General features: G+C 41.6%; 1 protein-coding gene across 1 annotated transcript in view; it reads right to left on the reverse strand.

The window, feature by feature from the left end:
- Positions 1-15,172, reverse strand: part of LOC126362567 (acylamino-acid-releasing enzyme-like) — a 128,973-nt gene that overhangs the window by 96,145 nt on the left and 17,656 nt on the right. Inside the window, exon 5 of the mRNA XM_050007891.1 lies at positions 5,550-5,817. Within this exon, the coding sequence (XP_049863848.1) occupies positions 5,550-5,817 (268 nt within the window). The remainder of the gene's footprint in view (positions 1-5,549; positions 5,818-15,172) is intronic.

Below are 15,172 nucleotides of genomic sequence, written 5' to 3' on the forward strand. Positions count from 1 at the left end.
AAAAATACAGTTAATACTGAAATTAAGGTAGCTCGCTGCACAGCAGGCGTGAAACAGACGGCAGTTACGACGACACTGACACCATGGCTGACTAAAGGGACTCTCTCTGACTGTATTCAAAACAAACACGAAATCTACGGAACACTATTATTAGCACTTGACAATTAAAGCTTCCTAAAAGCAAAAAATTGCACATTATGAATGATTTCGGAACAATCAAAAACTGCAGCTTACAAGTGCCTAAAACTCACAGCTACACAACAGAACTGCTATGCCTCCTTTAAGCACCTGAAACTATGTTAAACCAACAGATACTCCAAGATCGTATTACAAAGAAGGTGTTTTATCACACAAAACTGAATTGAACCTTCTGATGAATCATACAGTGAGAAATCAGTGCACGAGGAGGACACCTTTGAACACACTTAAGCAGATCAATTATGGCATCAAGATCAATGTTCCGAGCCACATTTGGCAACTGCATTTAAGGCTGCATGCACAGCAGTGACAGAAGTTATGGGACAGTGATATGAACATATACAGATGTCAGTAGTATTACATACACAAGGTATAAGAGGACACTCCATTGGCAGAACTGTTATTTGAACTGAGGTGATTCATGTGAGAAGGTGTTTGACATGATTATGGCTACATGGCACGAACTAACAGATTAACAAACTTTGAATGTGAAATGGTAGTTGGAGCTAAACGCATTGGATATTCCGTTTTGGAAATAATTATAAAATTCAAATTCTGCAATCCACAGAGTCAAGAGCATCCCAAGAATGTCAAATTTCCAACATTACCTCTCAACCACAAATAATGCAGTGGCCGACGGCCTTCACTTAAAAACAAAGAGCAGCGGTGTTTGTATAGAGACTTTAGTACTAACAGACAAGCAACACTTTGTGAAGTAAGCACAGAAATCAATGTGGGACCTACAATAAACATATCTATTAGGACAGTGCAACAAAATTTGGCATTAATGGGCTGTGGTAGCAGACGCCAGACGCAAGAGCCTTTGCTAACAGCATGGCATTGCCTGCAGCACCTCTCCTAGGCTCGTGACCATATCAGCTAGACGACTGGAAAACTATGGCCTGGTCACACGAGTCCCAGTTTCAGTTGGTAAGTGCTGATAGCAAGGTTCAAGTGTGGTGCAGACCCCACAAAGCCCTAGACCCAAGTTGTCAACCAGGCACAGTGCAAGCTCGTGGTGGCTCTATAAAGGTCAGCTGGGTTTACATGAGTCACACTGGAAATGGTAATGTTCCGCTACTTGGATACATCTGCAGCCATTCATGGACTTCATGTTTCCAAACAACAATGGAATTTTTATGTATTATGATGCGCCATGTCATTGGCCCACAATTGTTTGCAACTGGTTTGAAGAACATTCTGTTTAGTGCCCAAAAACCTCAAACCACACACACACATACACAACACAAGAACATTCTGGACAATTCAATGGAATGATTTGGACACCCAGATCACCCAACATGAATCCTGTCAAACATTTATGGTACATAATTGAGAGGTCTGCTTCTGCACAAAATCCTGCTCTGGCAACTCTTCCGCATTTACAGACAACTATAGAGACAGCATGATTCAATACTTCTGTACGAGATTTCCAACGACTTGTTGAGTCCTTGCCACAGCAAGCTGCTGCACTATGCCGGATAAAAGGAGGTCCAACACAATGTTAGGATATATCTCACAATCTCAGTGTATAATGTATATGCAGTCCGAAGTATGTATAGTTGATGGAAAAGGCAACACTGTCTCTTCAGGTCCTTAATATTTCCAGTAAGTATACAGCATACAAACTTGTGAGCTAACAATAGAGTTAACTGCGTAAACACAATCTATCAGCTGAGAGCCATGTTAGAACAGAAAGGAACATGCACAGATTTATCTTTATAAACTTGCTCTTTCTCTTTGATAAATTACTTGTGAAGTAAATATATATTAACAGATTAGTGGTAAATGAACAAACTCTACTTAGTATAACTGGAGGAAGCAACAGGTCTACTGCAAAATTTGCTATGCCTGTTTAGACAGTGTAAGCACAAAAATAATATGGCAGTTTAGTAGCACTCAATTTTAAAACAATATACAGAATTAGAATCTGACTGCTGCTGCCTTTCACTAATGACTCGTCCGATGTCCATGAAGGTTGTACTTCATGATGAGATACACAGTACATAATGGATGGATGGTTGGATGGACAGATGGAATGCAGGAGACTTCAAACGACTTGTTGAGTCCATGCCACATTGGGTTGCTGCACTGAATCAGGCAAAAGGAGGTTCGACACTGTTATAAGGTATTCCACAATTTTTGTCACCTCAGTGTATGATGTAGAGGCAGTCCAGTGTATGATATGGAACCTTCAGATGTATCTTGGATCACCGTGTTATCCTAATGTAGTCATTTGCATAAAAGTGAAGCAGAACTGGTAAGGGAACGACAAATCACCAAACCAGCTTTAATTTTAGCATGTCATAGCAACACAAATGAACAACATTCATAGCTCTAAAGCAATCAGTACAGGAATCATAATGTTCGCAGCACTAACATATACAAATGGTGGCAGGTATGAATGTTACCGAGTCCTGCAGGTGCAGTATTACACAATATATGTAACTATGAATCAAAAACTGGTGCTGACACAGTTGGCAACCACCATTTGCAACCTTTGCCTGGCCTGCGCATGATGATTAATTACCCTACAAGCATGCAGGACTTGGATACAAATGTGGTTTGGTACCAGTTACCATAGGTTAAATGCTTCCACAATTATGGGAAGCATTTTCAGTTACCAAAATACCTATATTTCTGGAAGCAACACTCAGTCTGCTAACTCAGATCACAGTAATATCTTGTAATGACAGAAGTCAGAATAAAAGCAAACAATGGTAAATCCAGGCTGGAATGTAACAATATGTGTGTGCATTGCTGACAAAGGCCATTGGTCAAAAGCTTTATGTGAGAAACTCTTTTTGTTGTGCCTATCTGCAACTCAGCATCTCGGCTGTATGAGAAGTCAGAATAAATGTTTTCAGTCATAATAAATGTAAAGAAGTCGCATCAGCGTAACTAACCCACTAACAGACAAAAGCGGACAGAATAAAAAAGAGATAGGGATAGAGATAGAGAATGTTTACACAGAAAATTTCCTTAGAGTTTTAACCTTGCTCTAACAAAATAGTTGGTGCCCTATACTGTATTCAAGATTTAACAGCTCCCACTCTCGGCCCTTATGTTCGTGGCAATAAAGTAGATGTCCTGTATGGCTTTCTTTTGCAGGTTATTAGTAGAAATGGTAAACTGCTCTCACTGTTTCACCTAATTTCTACGCTGTGTCTAATATGTGAATTTTCAGTTCCAATACACAAATACAATGTTAAATGTCAGAACTGTACGCTAAAGTGAATGTCAAAGGAAAAAACCTATTGCAGAACTTCTAGTTCTCAAATTACAAATACACTCCTGGAAATTGAAATAAGAACACCGTGAATTCATTGTCCCAGGAAGGGGAAACTTTATTGACACATTCCTGGGGTCAGATACATCACATGATCACACTGACAGAACCACAGGCACATAGACACAGGCAACAGAGCATGCACAATGTCGGCACTAGTACAGTGTATATCCACTTTCGAAGCAATGCAGGCTGCTATTCTCCCATGGAGACGATCGTAGAGATGCTGGATGTAGTCCTGTGGAACGGCTTGCCATGCCATTTCCACCTGGCGCCTCAGTTGGACCAGCGTTCGTGCTGGACGTGCAGACCGCGTGAGACGACGCTTCATCCAGTCCCAAACATGCTCAATTGGGGACAGATCCGGAGATCTTGCTGGCCAGGGTAGTTGACTTACACCTTCTAGAGCACGTTGGGTGGCACGGGATACATGCGGACGTGCATTGTCCTGTTGGAACAGCAAGTTCCCTTGCCGGTCTAGGAATGGTAGAACGATGGGTTCGATGACGGTTTGGATGTACCGTGCACTATTCAGTGTCCCCTCGACGATCACCAGAGGTGTACGGCCAGTGTAGGAGATCGCTCCCCACAGCATGATGCCGGGTGTTGGCCCTGTGTGCCTCGGTCGTATGCAGTCCTGATTGTGGCGCTCACCTGCACGGCGCCAAACACGCATACGACCATTATTGGCACCAAGGCAGAAGCGACTCTCATCGCTGAAGACGACACGTCTCCATTGGCCCCTCCATTCACGCCTGTCACGACATCACTGGAGGCAGGCTGCACGATGTTGGGGCGTGAGCGGAAGACGGCCTAACGGTGTGCGGGACCGTAGCCCACCTTCATGGAGACGGTTGCGAATGGTCCTCGCCGATGCCTCAGGAGCAACAGTGTCCCTAATTTGCTGGGATGTGGCGGTGCGGTCCCCTACGGCACTGCGTAGGATCCTACGCATCCGTGCGTCGCTGCGGTCCGGTCCCAGGTCGACGGGCACGTGCACCTTCCGCCGACCACTGGCGACAACATCGATGTACTGTGGAGACCTCACGCCCCACGTGTTGAGCAATTCGGCGGTACGTCCACCCGGCCTCTCGCATGCCCACTATACGCCCTCGCTCAAAGTCCGTCAACTGCACATACGGTTCACGCCCACGCTGTCGCGGCATGCTACCAGTGTTAAAAACTGCGTTGGAGCTCCGTATGCCACGGCAAACTGGCTGACACTGACGGCGGCGGTGCACAAATGCTGCGCAGCTAGCGCCATTCGACGGCCAACACCGCGGTTCCTGGTGTGTCCGCTGTGCCGTGCGTGTGATCATTGCTTGTACAGCCCTCTCTCAGTGTCCGAAGCAAGTATGGTGGGTCTGACACACCGGTGTCAATGTGTTCTTTTTTCCATTTCCAGGAGTGTAAAATACAATGTAATGACTATGTAGTCTATAAATGATTTTAGTATGAGCCCATTCTCATGTTTGCTAATGTGGTGTCTAAAAGGACTGCATTTACAAAATAAGAGAAGCAGGTTTCATACACTTACATAAAACCATTACACAATCTCTCCAACTCGCATAACATTGACGATTGGGAACATTTTAAACTTTTATTGTGTGTAACAAACATAATAACTGCACTAAGAACAGGCATAGAAGCTAAATGCAAGAGCATTCTGTACTTTCTGTTATATGTTAGAAGCTTTAATGTTGGATTATTCTCCTCTTAATGATAAAATTCAGACAAGAATCAAAAGCTCCCTACTAGGTGCTCAGCAGTCTTCCGCAATTTCCCTTTTTTCTGCTCAGCAGTCTTCCGCAATTTCCCTTTTTTCCTTTTCTTCCACTAGTGCAATCAGAATTATTATACTCTCACATAACAGCAAAACTTGTAACCCATAGCGAAATTATTCCATAAGCAAAATGTAGCTTTAACAATTATCCTTTTTCACATGGACAGAATAGTCACACTAAAAAATCAAAACAAAACACACTAAAAATACTGTAATGTAATTCTTAAAAATAATTAGTAAAAATAATTAGTAATTTAAAAGTAGTGTGCAAAGACTCACTGAACGCCCCATCCATTGTCAAGTGAAATATGTAACTATCTCGGTTGGTGCAATAAATAAGACCAAGTCTGCGAGGCTCATTCTTCCACACGACACCTATTACCCCTTCTCCATCTGGTGTCCAGATTACTTGACCAGGTGAAAAATGTGATGGTACTCCTTCCAAAATTTGTATCTTATCTGTTTTTGTGTCACAAATACTAACTACTGGTTGGTGCTTGCCGACCAGCTGTTCACCCCAGTCTGGACGGAAAAGATATTCTTCACCCTGAAAGCAAAAGTTATAATTTCACTTTCAGATTGCCACATATTTAGTGTTTAGACGGTGTTGTGAAATAGCAGTGGTTTGTGTCCGGAAGTTTCTTTTCTGATAAATGAAAATTTTTTCTTAAATATTAGTACATACTGTGTGCTTCATTTTACAATTGAAGAAATGAAACAGATTCCATCTATGCTAGATGAAAAATCTGAAGTTTAGTACACAAGCCTCTCTGTATCTAGGTTCTCCAACACTTTGTACCAATGGCGAGTTCATTCATCAATTTCAAACTTCAAAAAAACAGAAAACACAATGGGCATATGAGAATTGTGTACACGAAAATAGACAGCTGCCAGAAATGGTCTTTCCTGACATTAATAAGTGATTAAATTAATCCAAGCATCTGCCATTTAGGCCAGAAAAGGAAGTATTCATTCAGAGGAATAAATGACAAAAAAACTTAAGTAGAGTAAGATAGCCCATTTTAAACAAACAGAATCAGATTCTAGAAACAATTTGCTATGGTAGTGGAAAAAACATAAGAATGGAAAGTGAATGGCAACCACACAAGTTGTAAATATATTAATTCCTGGGAAATTCTCAGGGGAAAAAATTAGCTCAACTGCTGACTAATATTATGTGAATGCCTGGAAGAACAAACATCACATGGAATCTGCAGCTGTGATGCATATTATGTATGTTGAAGGGTGGAGGGGGAGGAAGCAGATGAAACGAAAGGAACTATTCATGTCAGCTGCATCTGGACTTTATACGGAATCATCAGTGATGAGTGAAAATGTGTGCCAGACTGCGATTCAAACCTGAGATCTCCTTCTTACTAGGCAGTTGCATTAACCAATGAGCCATCTGGAAACAGTATTTATTGCAATTGCGTAAACTATCTCAGAATGCCTCCCAGCCAACTCACATTCTCCTCTACAATCCCCAAACACATCTGTCATGCTCGCTACTTTGATGTTCTCGCAGGTAGACAAACGATATTGCGCATCCTCACTGAAGGTGGTGGATTCACTACCCATCAAGGCACATCAATTATATGAATGTGTAGTATATGTTCTTTCAGGGAAATGAATCAATCACTTCCAGTGCGGATGAACAATATTGTGTTTGACCTCAAGTGGGAATCTTAAAGTAAAGAACATGGGGATAAAGATGGGGACTGCGGATAGGTGCTGCTAGGTGGGAGTGTGGGTCGGCCAGGAGATGTGCCGAGACAGTCTGCGCAACTGCGATAAACACTGTGTTGAGATGGCAAAGTGGTTAATGCAACTCCTTACAAAGCAGGAGACCCCAGGTTCAAATCCCGGTTTGTAACACATTTTCACTCGGAGCTGCTGATTCCATATAAAGTCTTGAAGCAGCTGACATCAACAGTTTCTTCCCTTCCCTTCCTCTCCCTCCTCTTTCAACTTGAAATGAAACAATGAGGATATCACTGCACTTGAGCACCACGTACATCTTAAGCTCTCATCTTATAGACTGATGACCTCAGAAGTTAAGTCCCATAGTGCTCAGAGCCATTTGACCTCTTATCTTATATGTTATTCTCATTATTCTTATGTAACACGTACAACACAGGCAGAATTTTTACAAAGGTTATGCCTCTATACTGTTCCTTACATTTAATCAAACAGTGTTTATGACAACTTTACTTCATTTCTTGCAAACATTCCCATTCTAAGTCTCATGTTGCTGCTGTTAAGTTTTATCAACTGTACCAACTTGAAACAAACCTAGCAATGTGCCTGATTTTTTCCAGTGTCATCCTTCAGGTCAAGTTGATAACAACCTTCAATACCATAGCACTCTTGTAAAACAGGGCACACTACAATGTCACATGTGGTATTCTTCACACATTAATACTATTCTTTCTCAGAAATCTCCCAATAAATCTTAACCTCTCTCGTCTTCCCCACCCCCCTACTACTGGTTTTACAAGTTCATTCCAATTCATATCACTACATAGTGTTACCCTTAAGTAAACAACATAATAGGTTCCAGAATTTTACAACTAAGGCTGTAATCTGACACTGTTGGCTAACTCCTTCAGCATAACAAGTACAATTATTGTCTAACTCAATCTGTATTTCCATACAATTATCCAGCAAAGACCCTTTCCTGAAAACAGGTTCATCAATGAACCATTAGTGCTACTAACTGTAAAAGTCATGCCAAAATGCAAATAGAAAACTGATGTATCAATATGTGTAACACTGCCCACATATGCAGCAGGAACACAGCTGGTAATAAGCATTCCTGTAGAGAGCAAATAGACCACTCGGCAGTGGTACCTTCCTCAATTGCTATTTTCTGACTCACCTCTGCCAGTGCACCTAACCCTAAAGAAGCAGGCGACATGCACCTGTACATTCAGCACTTTCCGTAATATTCTGCACAGCATGCTGTTATATCGAAAACAATTTCTGGGCTATTTGTACAGTGGCAGTGCTATTTTCCCATACAATCTTTTTCTGTTTCTCTGGAACATCAGGAGTCGGATTTTACATGTTCTCAAGTCTGGCCGGCACACTTACACAAATACCTTCTCAAGGCAGCAATTTTGTAACCATTTTCACAAGCTTGTATATGTAACTTTGCTTCAAAATAATGACAAGTGCAATCCTGTAACTATCACTCTCTGAGCATCCAAACATGGAGCATCCATCATGATGCTGTAGACAATCCAATAAGATGATATTGTGACACTCTTGTGTCCGACATGTGTGTGTCTGCTACTGTGACAGGAAGCTCCACTCACATTCGCTGTTCTAACAGTCTGTGACACTTCAAACACTTCGGAAAATTTAGTTTCTCCTGTTTTTATAATGCTGACCACAATTTTGGCCTCTTGTATGTTACATGTCAATTAAAAATCTCTTCTAAACTCAGCTTTTGATTGCATTCTTTTATTACAATCCTTACAATTATTCTAATTATTGAAATAATTGATCCCCAATTTGACACAAAAAAAATTGCAAAGTCACCTGCCGTTGGAAGTGTAACAGAATTCTTATTACTGGAAGTGTGCTTAGGGCCCAAATAGTGCCTGGATTTATTCAACTCACCCACAAACTGTCTCACTTTTAAATTGTGGATTGCATGAATTTGTTGTTATGGAAGCTAAATTGTTGACCCTAAATGAGGGTTATAGCATTGGCAACGTGGAAGAACCCTGGAGATACTAAAAGGTATCAGATAGATTATATAATGGTAAGACAGAGATTTAGGAACCAGGTTTTAAGTTGTAAGACATTTCCAGGGGCATATGTGGACTCTGACCACAATCTATTGGTTATGACCTGTAGATTAAAACTGAAGAAACTGCAAAAATGTGGGAAATTAAGGAGATGGGACCTGGTTAGTCTGAAAGAACCAGAGGTTGTACAGAGTTTCAGGGAGAGCATTAGGGAACAATTGACAGGAATAGGGGAAAGAAATACAGTAGAAGAAGAATGGGTAGCTCTGAGGGATGAAGTAGTGAAGGCAGCAGAGGATCAAGTAGGTAAAAAGACTAGGGCTAGTAGAAATCCTTGGGTAACAGAAGAAATATTGAATTTAATTGATGAAAGGAGAAAATATAAAAATGCAGTAAATGAAGCAGGCAAAAAAGGAATACAAACGTCTCAAAAATGAGATCGACAGGAAGTGCAAAATGGCTAAACAGGGATGGCTGGAGGACAAATGTAAGGATGTAGAAGCTTATCTCACTAGGGTAAGATAGATACTGCCTACAGGAAAATTAAAGAGACCTTTGGAGAGAAGAGAACCACGTGTATGAATATCAAGAGCTCAGATGGCAACCCAGTTCTAAGCAAAGAAGGGAAGGCAGAAAGGTGGAAGGAGTATATAGAAGGTTTATACAAGGGTGATGTACTTCAGGACAATATTATGGAAATGTAAGAGGATGTAGATGAAGACGAAATGGGTGATACGATACTGCGTGAAGAGTTTGACAGAGCACTGAAAGACCTGAGTCGAAACAAGGCCCCCGGAGTAGACAACATTCCATTAGAACTACTGACGGCCTTGGGAGAGCCAGTCATGACAAAACTCTACCAGCTGGTGAGCAAGATGTATGAGACTGGCGAAATACCCTCAGACTTCAAGAAGAATATAATAATTCCAATCCCAAAGAAAGCAGGTGCTGACGATGTGAAAATTACCGAACTATCAGTTTAATAAGTCACAGCTGCAAAATACTAACGCGAATTCTTTACAGACGAATGGAAAAACTGGTAGATGCGGACCTCGGGGAGGATCAGTTTGGATTCCGTCGAAATGTTGGAACACGTGAGGCAATACTGACCTTACGACTTATCTTTGAAGAAAGATTAAGAAAAGGCAAACCTACGTTTCTAGCATTTGTAGACTTAGAGAAAGCTTTTAACAATGTTGACTGGAATATTCTTTTTCAAATTCTAAAGGTGGCAGGTGTAAAATACAGGGAGCGAAAGGCTATTTACAATTTGTACAGAAACCAGATGGCAGTCATAAGAGTCGAGGGGCATGAAAGGGAAGCAGTGGTTGGGAAAGGAGTGAGACAGGGTTGTAGCCTCTCCCCGATGTTATTCAATCTGTATATTGAGCAAGCAGTAAAGGAAACAGAAGAAAAATTTGGAGTAGGTATTAAAATTCATGGAGACGAAGTAAAAACTTTGAGGTTCACCGATGACATTGTAATTCTGTCAGAGACGGCAAAGGACTTGGAAGAGCAGTTGAACGGAATGGACAGTGTCTTGAAAGGAGGATATAAGATGAACATCAACAAAAGCAAAACGAGGATAATGGAATGTAGTCCAATTAAATCGGGTGATGCTGAGGGAATTAGATTAGGAAATGAGACACTTAAAGTAGTAAAGGAGTTTTGCTATTTAGGAAATAAAATAACTGATGATGGTCGAAGTAGAGAGGATATAAAATGTAGACTGGAAATGGCAAGGAAAGCGTTTCTCAAGAAGAGAAATTTGTTAATATCGAATATAGATTTAAGTGTCAGGAAGTCATTTCTGAAAATATTTGTTTGGAGTGTAGCCATGTATGGAAGTGAAACATGGACGATAACTAATTTGGACAAGAAGAGAATAGAAGCTTTCGAAATGTGGTGCTACAGAAGAATACTGAAGATAAGGTGGATAGATCACGTAACTAATGAGGAGGTATTGAATAGGATTGGGGAGAAGAGAAGTTTGTGGCACAACTTGACTAGAAGAAGGGATCGGTTGGTAGGACATGTTTTGAGGCATCAAGGGATCACAAATTTAGCATTGGAGGGCAGTGTGGAGGGTAAAAATCGTAGAGGGAGACCGAGAGATGAGTACACTCAGCAGATTCAGAAGGATGTAGGTTGCAGTAGGTACTGGGAGATGAAGAAGCTTGCACATGATAGAGTAGCATGGAGAGCTGCATCAAACCAGTCTCAGGACTGAAGACCACAACAACAACAACAGCATTGGCAACAAGAAGGTTGCTGTTTTGGTTCACCAAGCACAGCGTGGAGGCCAGATTTCTAAGACTTTGGCAGTAATATTAAACCATCATCGGGACTTGACCAAGCAATGAACTAGTTCATCTTTGCAGCAGTCACAGTTGCTGTCTGCTAAATCGACATTTCAGCCATTTAACAAGGCTGAGGAATACTGGTAAGTACATCAAAAACACCTCATGCTGCATTTTCAGGCAAGTCAGGTTAAACACTTAAATCACCAATTGAACTTTTCGCTGGATACATATCCTATGTTACATCACTTGATTGAAAAGTTAGCCCTGTCATCTGAGCCATCTGTGTTACAATTGTGTGACATTCTTTTTACTGTCAGTGCATTTTGGCAATAAACTGCACTTAGCAACAACAAGACCAAAATTCTCACAACATTGAAAGATGAAAACTGTCATTTATGCATCTTGGATTGAGGATTTGAAGGAGCTGAGTCCGAAATGCAAGTTCATACGCAAGTGTAGTAAATCACACACAAAAAGTTTAATTTGTATTTTAGTGGTAAGCTTAAGCCCAAATAAGAAATTCCACAAACAAGCTTTAAGACAGTCTGATCCATCTCTAGCTGTGGTTCTGTGAATTGCATATGCATTTGAAATACTACAAGCAGCACAACAAACTTTTTCAGCAGTCTGACATTCCACAGCAGTTTCTGTAACAGACTCTAAAGAGGTAAATTTCCATTCAGCAGCTGCTATCCCACCGCATTCTTCACAATCTCTGAGCTAGTGCCAGGGGTCATTTGTGACAATCTACTTCATTTCCAAGTTGCATGGACTGTTTTTCTTTACATTCCAGATTGAAATGTTCACATTATGAGGACAACTGTTATAAATGTTTACATAGATGTCATACTGCAGAAGTAAGTCATAGCATGGCAGGCACCAGCCATCAGTCCCAGCTAATACAAACCAATAACATTTCAGGTTGTGATCAGGTGCTGGCACTGTGTAAAATTTTGTTGCGGACAACCGTATAGGACATTGCAGTGACTTTTCTTTTAAATACTACCACATAAATGTCACTTATAAAAAATTCTATATATGTAAGCGTAACTGCTCCCTTGCTCTATGAAGTACAAGATGCCACTTCTAGGGTGCAACTGACAGTCACTTACAATCAGGTGTCTCAGACATTATCATTTTTGCTGTGGTGTATCTGTCAGTCAAGAACATATTTGGTCTTGATGAAGATTCCACTATCGCATTTTCATTGCATAATGCAGTGTATTCCCTCAGATAGTCAGTATCCTGTGCTGCCACTGACAATTCGTAAGCAGTTTGCAGTACAGTTTGAACTGTGTTTGGGGAAAGAAACTGACTCTCAGGTCCAGTCTGTCTTAAAGCTGACAGGAAGTCAGAGATTCTGCAAAGCAATTCCACTGGCCATTAAGGATGAGATTAAATTGGAACTGGATGCAACAGAAAAACAACAAGTTTTGTCCCTTGCTTCCCAATTAATGGTGTTCAGGAAACCTGGGTGTCTCTTTGGTCATGTGGAAACTACACAAACCATAAAGGCTCACAAGGACTTGATTTTCATTCTTTGTCTTATTGAGATGAACTCTTTTCTAAACTTTCAGAAGATAAAACTATTTTCACAAATCGATCTCACAAAAGCATATTTTCAGTTGCCTCTTGACGAAGACTCATGGATGGTATAAGTCTTGAATGCACCATTCAGGCTGTATTAATATAATAGATGGGCTTTTGGCATGACTAGCGGTCCCATCATATTCCAGAGGTCTCCAGAAGAGATTTTTGCAGGTATTCTGGTCACTGATCATACAAGATGAACACCTTCACAATCTCTGTCTGGTGTTTGCTGTCCTTGCACAGAAAATCCTTAATTTAACTTTACCAAATGCGCCCTCCTTCCATTAGCTGTCACTTACTTATGTTTTATTCACAGTGAAGAGGACCTTTGGACCACCACAGAGTATAGAGAGGCTATTCAGAATATACATATGCCTAAATATGTCGAGACTTTCAGGTATTTCTTGGAAAAGTGAATTACTATGTGTGATTTATTCCCCAAGCAGCCTCCATGCCCCTCCCATTAAATTGTCTTTGTAAAAAGGAAGTCCCTTTTTAATGGTTCAAAGAGTGCCACTGGGGTTTCCCCCCACTTAAAATCAGCCCTCTAATCACCATATGCCTTGTGATTTACCAGGCCCACTTGCTGTTGGTGCCGGAGGCACAGTCATCACCACACAGCCTCAAGCCTTTTCTCTCTCAGAAGCTAACAGGGCAATAGCTCGGGATCATTATTCTGAAATCACAAAGGAAGTGTTGAGCATCATCTCTGTTGTCTATAAATTTTGCATTTTTTTTTTTTTTTGTTTGGTCACAAACTCCATCTTATCAATCAACTACAAACCGCTTATGTCACTTTTTGCTTCCAAAGCTAAACTGTCACAGTATGCAGTGCATCACTCTTATCAATAGACTTGACATCTGATATATTTCCAGCACCCTTTTCATTATCCCATTTTTTACTAAAACAGGATGCACTGTCTCACCTTCAAGCAGGTCTGGATCCTGAATCTGAGGACCAAGAAACAATTTATTTTGAGCTCAAAAGTCAATTGGAGCAATCATTCAATGAGTTCCCTATAAATTTTTAGGATATTGCTACAGTATTTATGCATAACCTGCTTCTTCAATGGATCCTGCAGTATGTCCAGTCATGTTGGCCTCCCAAGCTATCAAGCGCAGACTTACCAGAGCTTTGGTGTTTCTTTCAGCAACGCCATCAACTTCACGTTTACTCTTCACTGAAGACGAATAACAATGTCAGTTGGTTGTATTGTCCTCCTTGCAACATTAGGTGCTTCAGCCCATGCATCAATCACACTAAGGTATATGAAGGAGGAAGCAACTGGCATGCCACTAAATCTTGTACTGATGAGGATATTGTATGGGTGTTGTGACAGTGTGCCTTTTGCCCAGCACAATGGCCGGTCCATCCCAATCATTCTTGCCATGGCCAAGGCCAATGCAGTTATGCGACAGAGTTCATGCCAACTTCACAGGCTTTCTCTTGGTGTACATGAAGTTAATCACAGTAGCATCCACCTCCCACTTCCCATACATATCCATCTCCAGCAGATAACAATGCTAGCTTCTGTGAGAAGCTGGGACCAGATCATCACAACAGAAAGTTTATTCCACACACTGATGACCAACAACAGTCCCAACAGCAATCAATTTCAAAAAGTTTAGCACCCACAGTGGAATTAGACACTTTCTTTCCATCAACCTCAAATAGTCTGGCGGGCTGACAGAGAGGTTTGCTTGCAACTAAACACAGTGAATGCTGAAAGTCTTATTGTCAATAGTCAAGGCCTCATGGAGCTCCTTCTTGTGTGCCCTTACAGGGTGCTTCTGGATCTCCTGTGTGCATCCCTGGAACACAAATACACACGCAACCACAGAATTTTATTGGCCCCAGTGTGGGCACACACAGTTAAGTGGAATGGATCCAAGGGTCTTTGGCAAAACAGTGGGGTCCCATGTGGTCTTTGTGGTGGAATGCTGCACCAGCACCACAGCCAGCTCCGGTTGCTGCACCCTGGTGCGTGGGCGCCCTGATCGGGGAGTCCACTGCCGCCACTAAACCATAAGGCTCCCTCGATTTCCGGGTCACAGAGGATGTCCACCTGGTCCTCCCTGCATATTGTGAGACCCACCCAAGGACATCAATATGGCTTAAAAGACTTTTGAATTACCGGACCTGCTTCGCACAGCAGGGACGCCTCCACTCCCATCAGTCTCCAGGCTTATGCACGAAGCTCCGTATCCAGTACTACTGTTGCCGGTAGTCCTGAGAGCCTTCCAGGAGCCTTCT

The sequence above is a fragment of the Schistocerca gregaria genome, chromosome 1 (assembly GCF_023897955.1).
Source record: "Schistocerca gregaria isolate iqSchGreg1 chromosome 1, iqSchGreg1.2, whole genome shotgun sequence".
Lineage (NCBI taxonomy): Eukaryota > Metazoa > Arthropoda > Insecta > Orthoptera > Acrididae > Schistocerca > Schistocerca gregaria.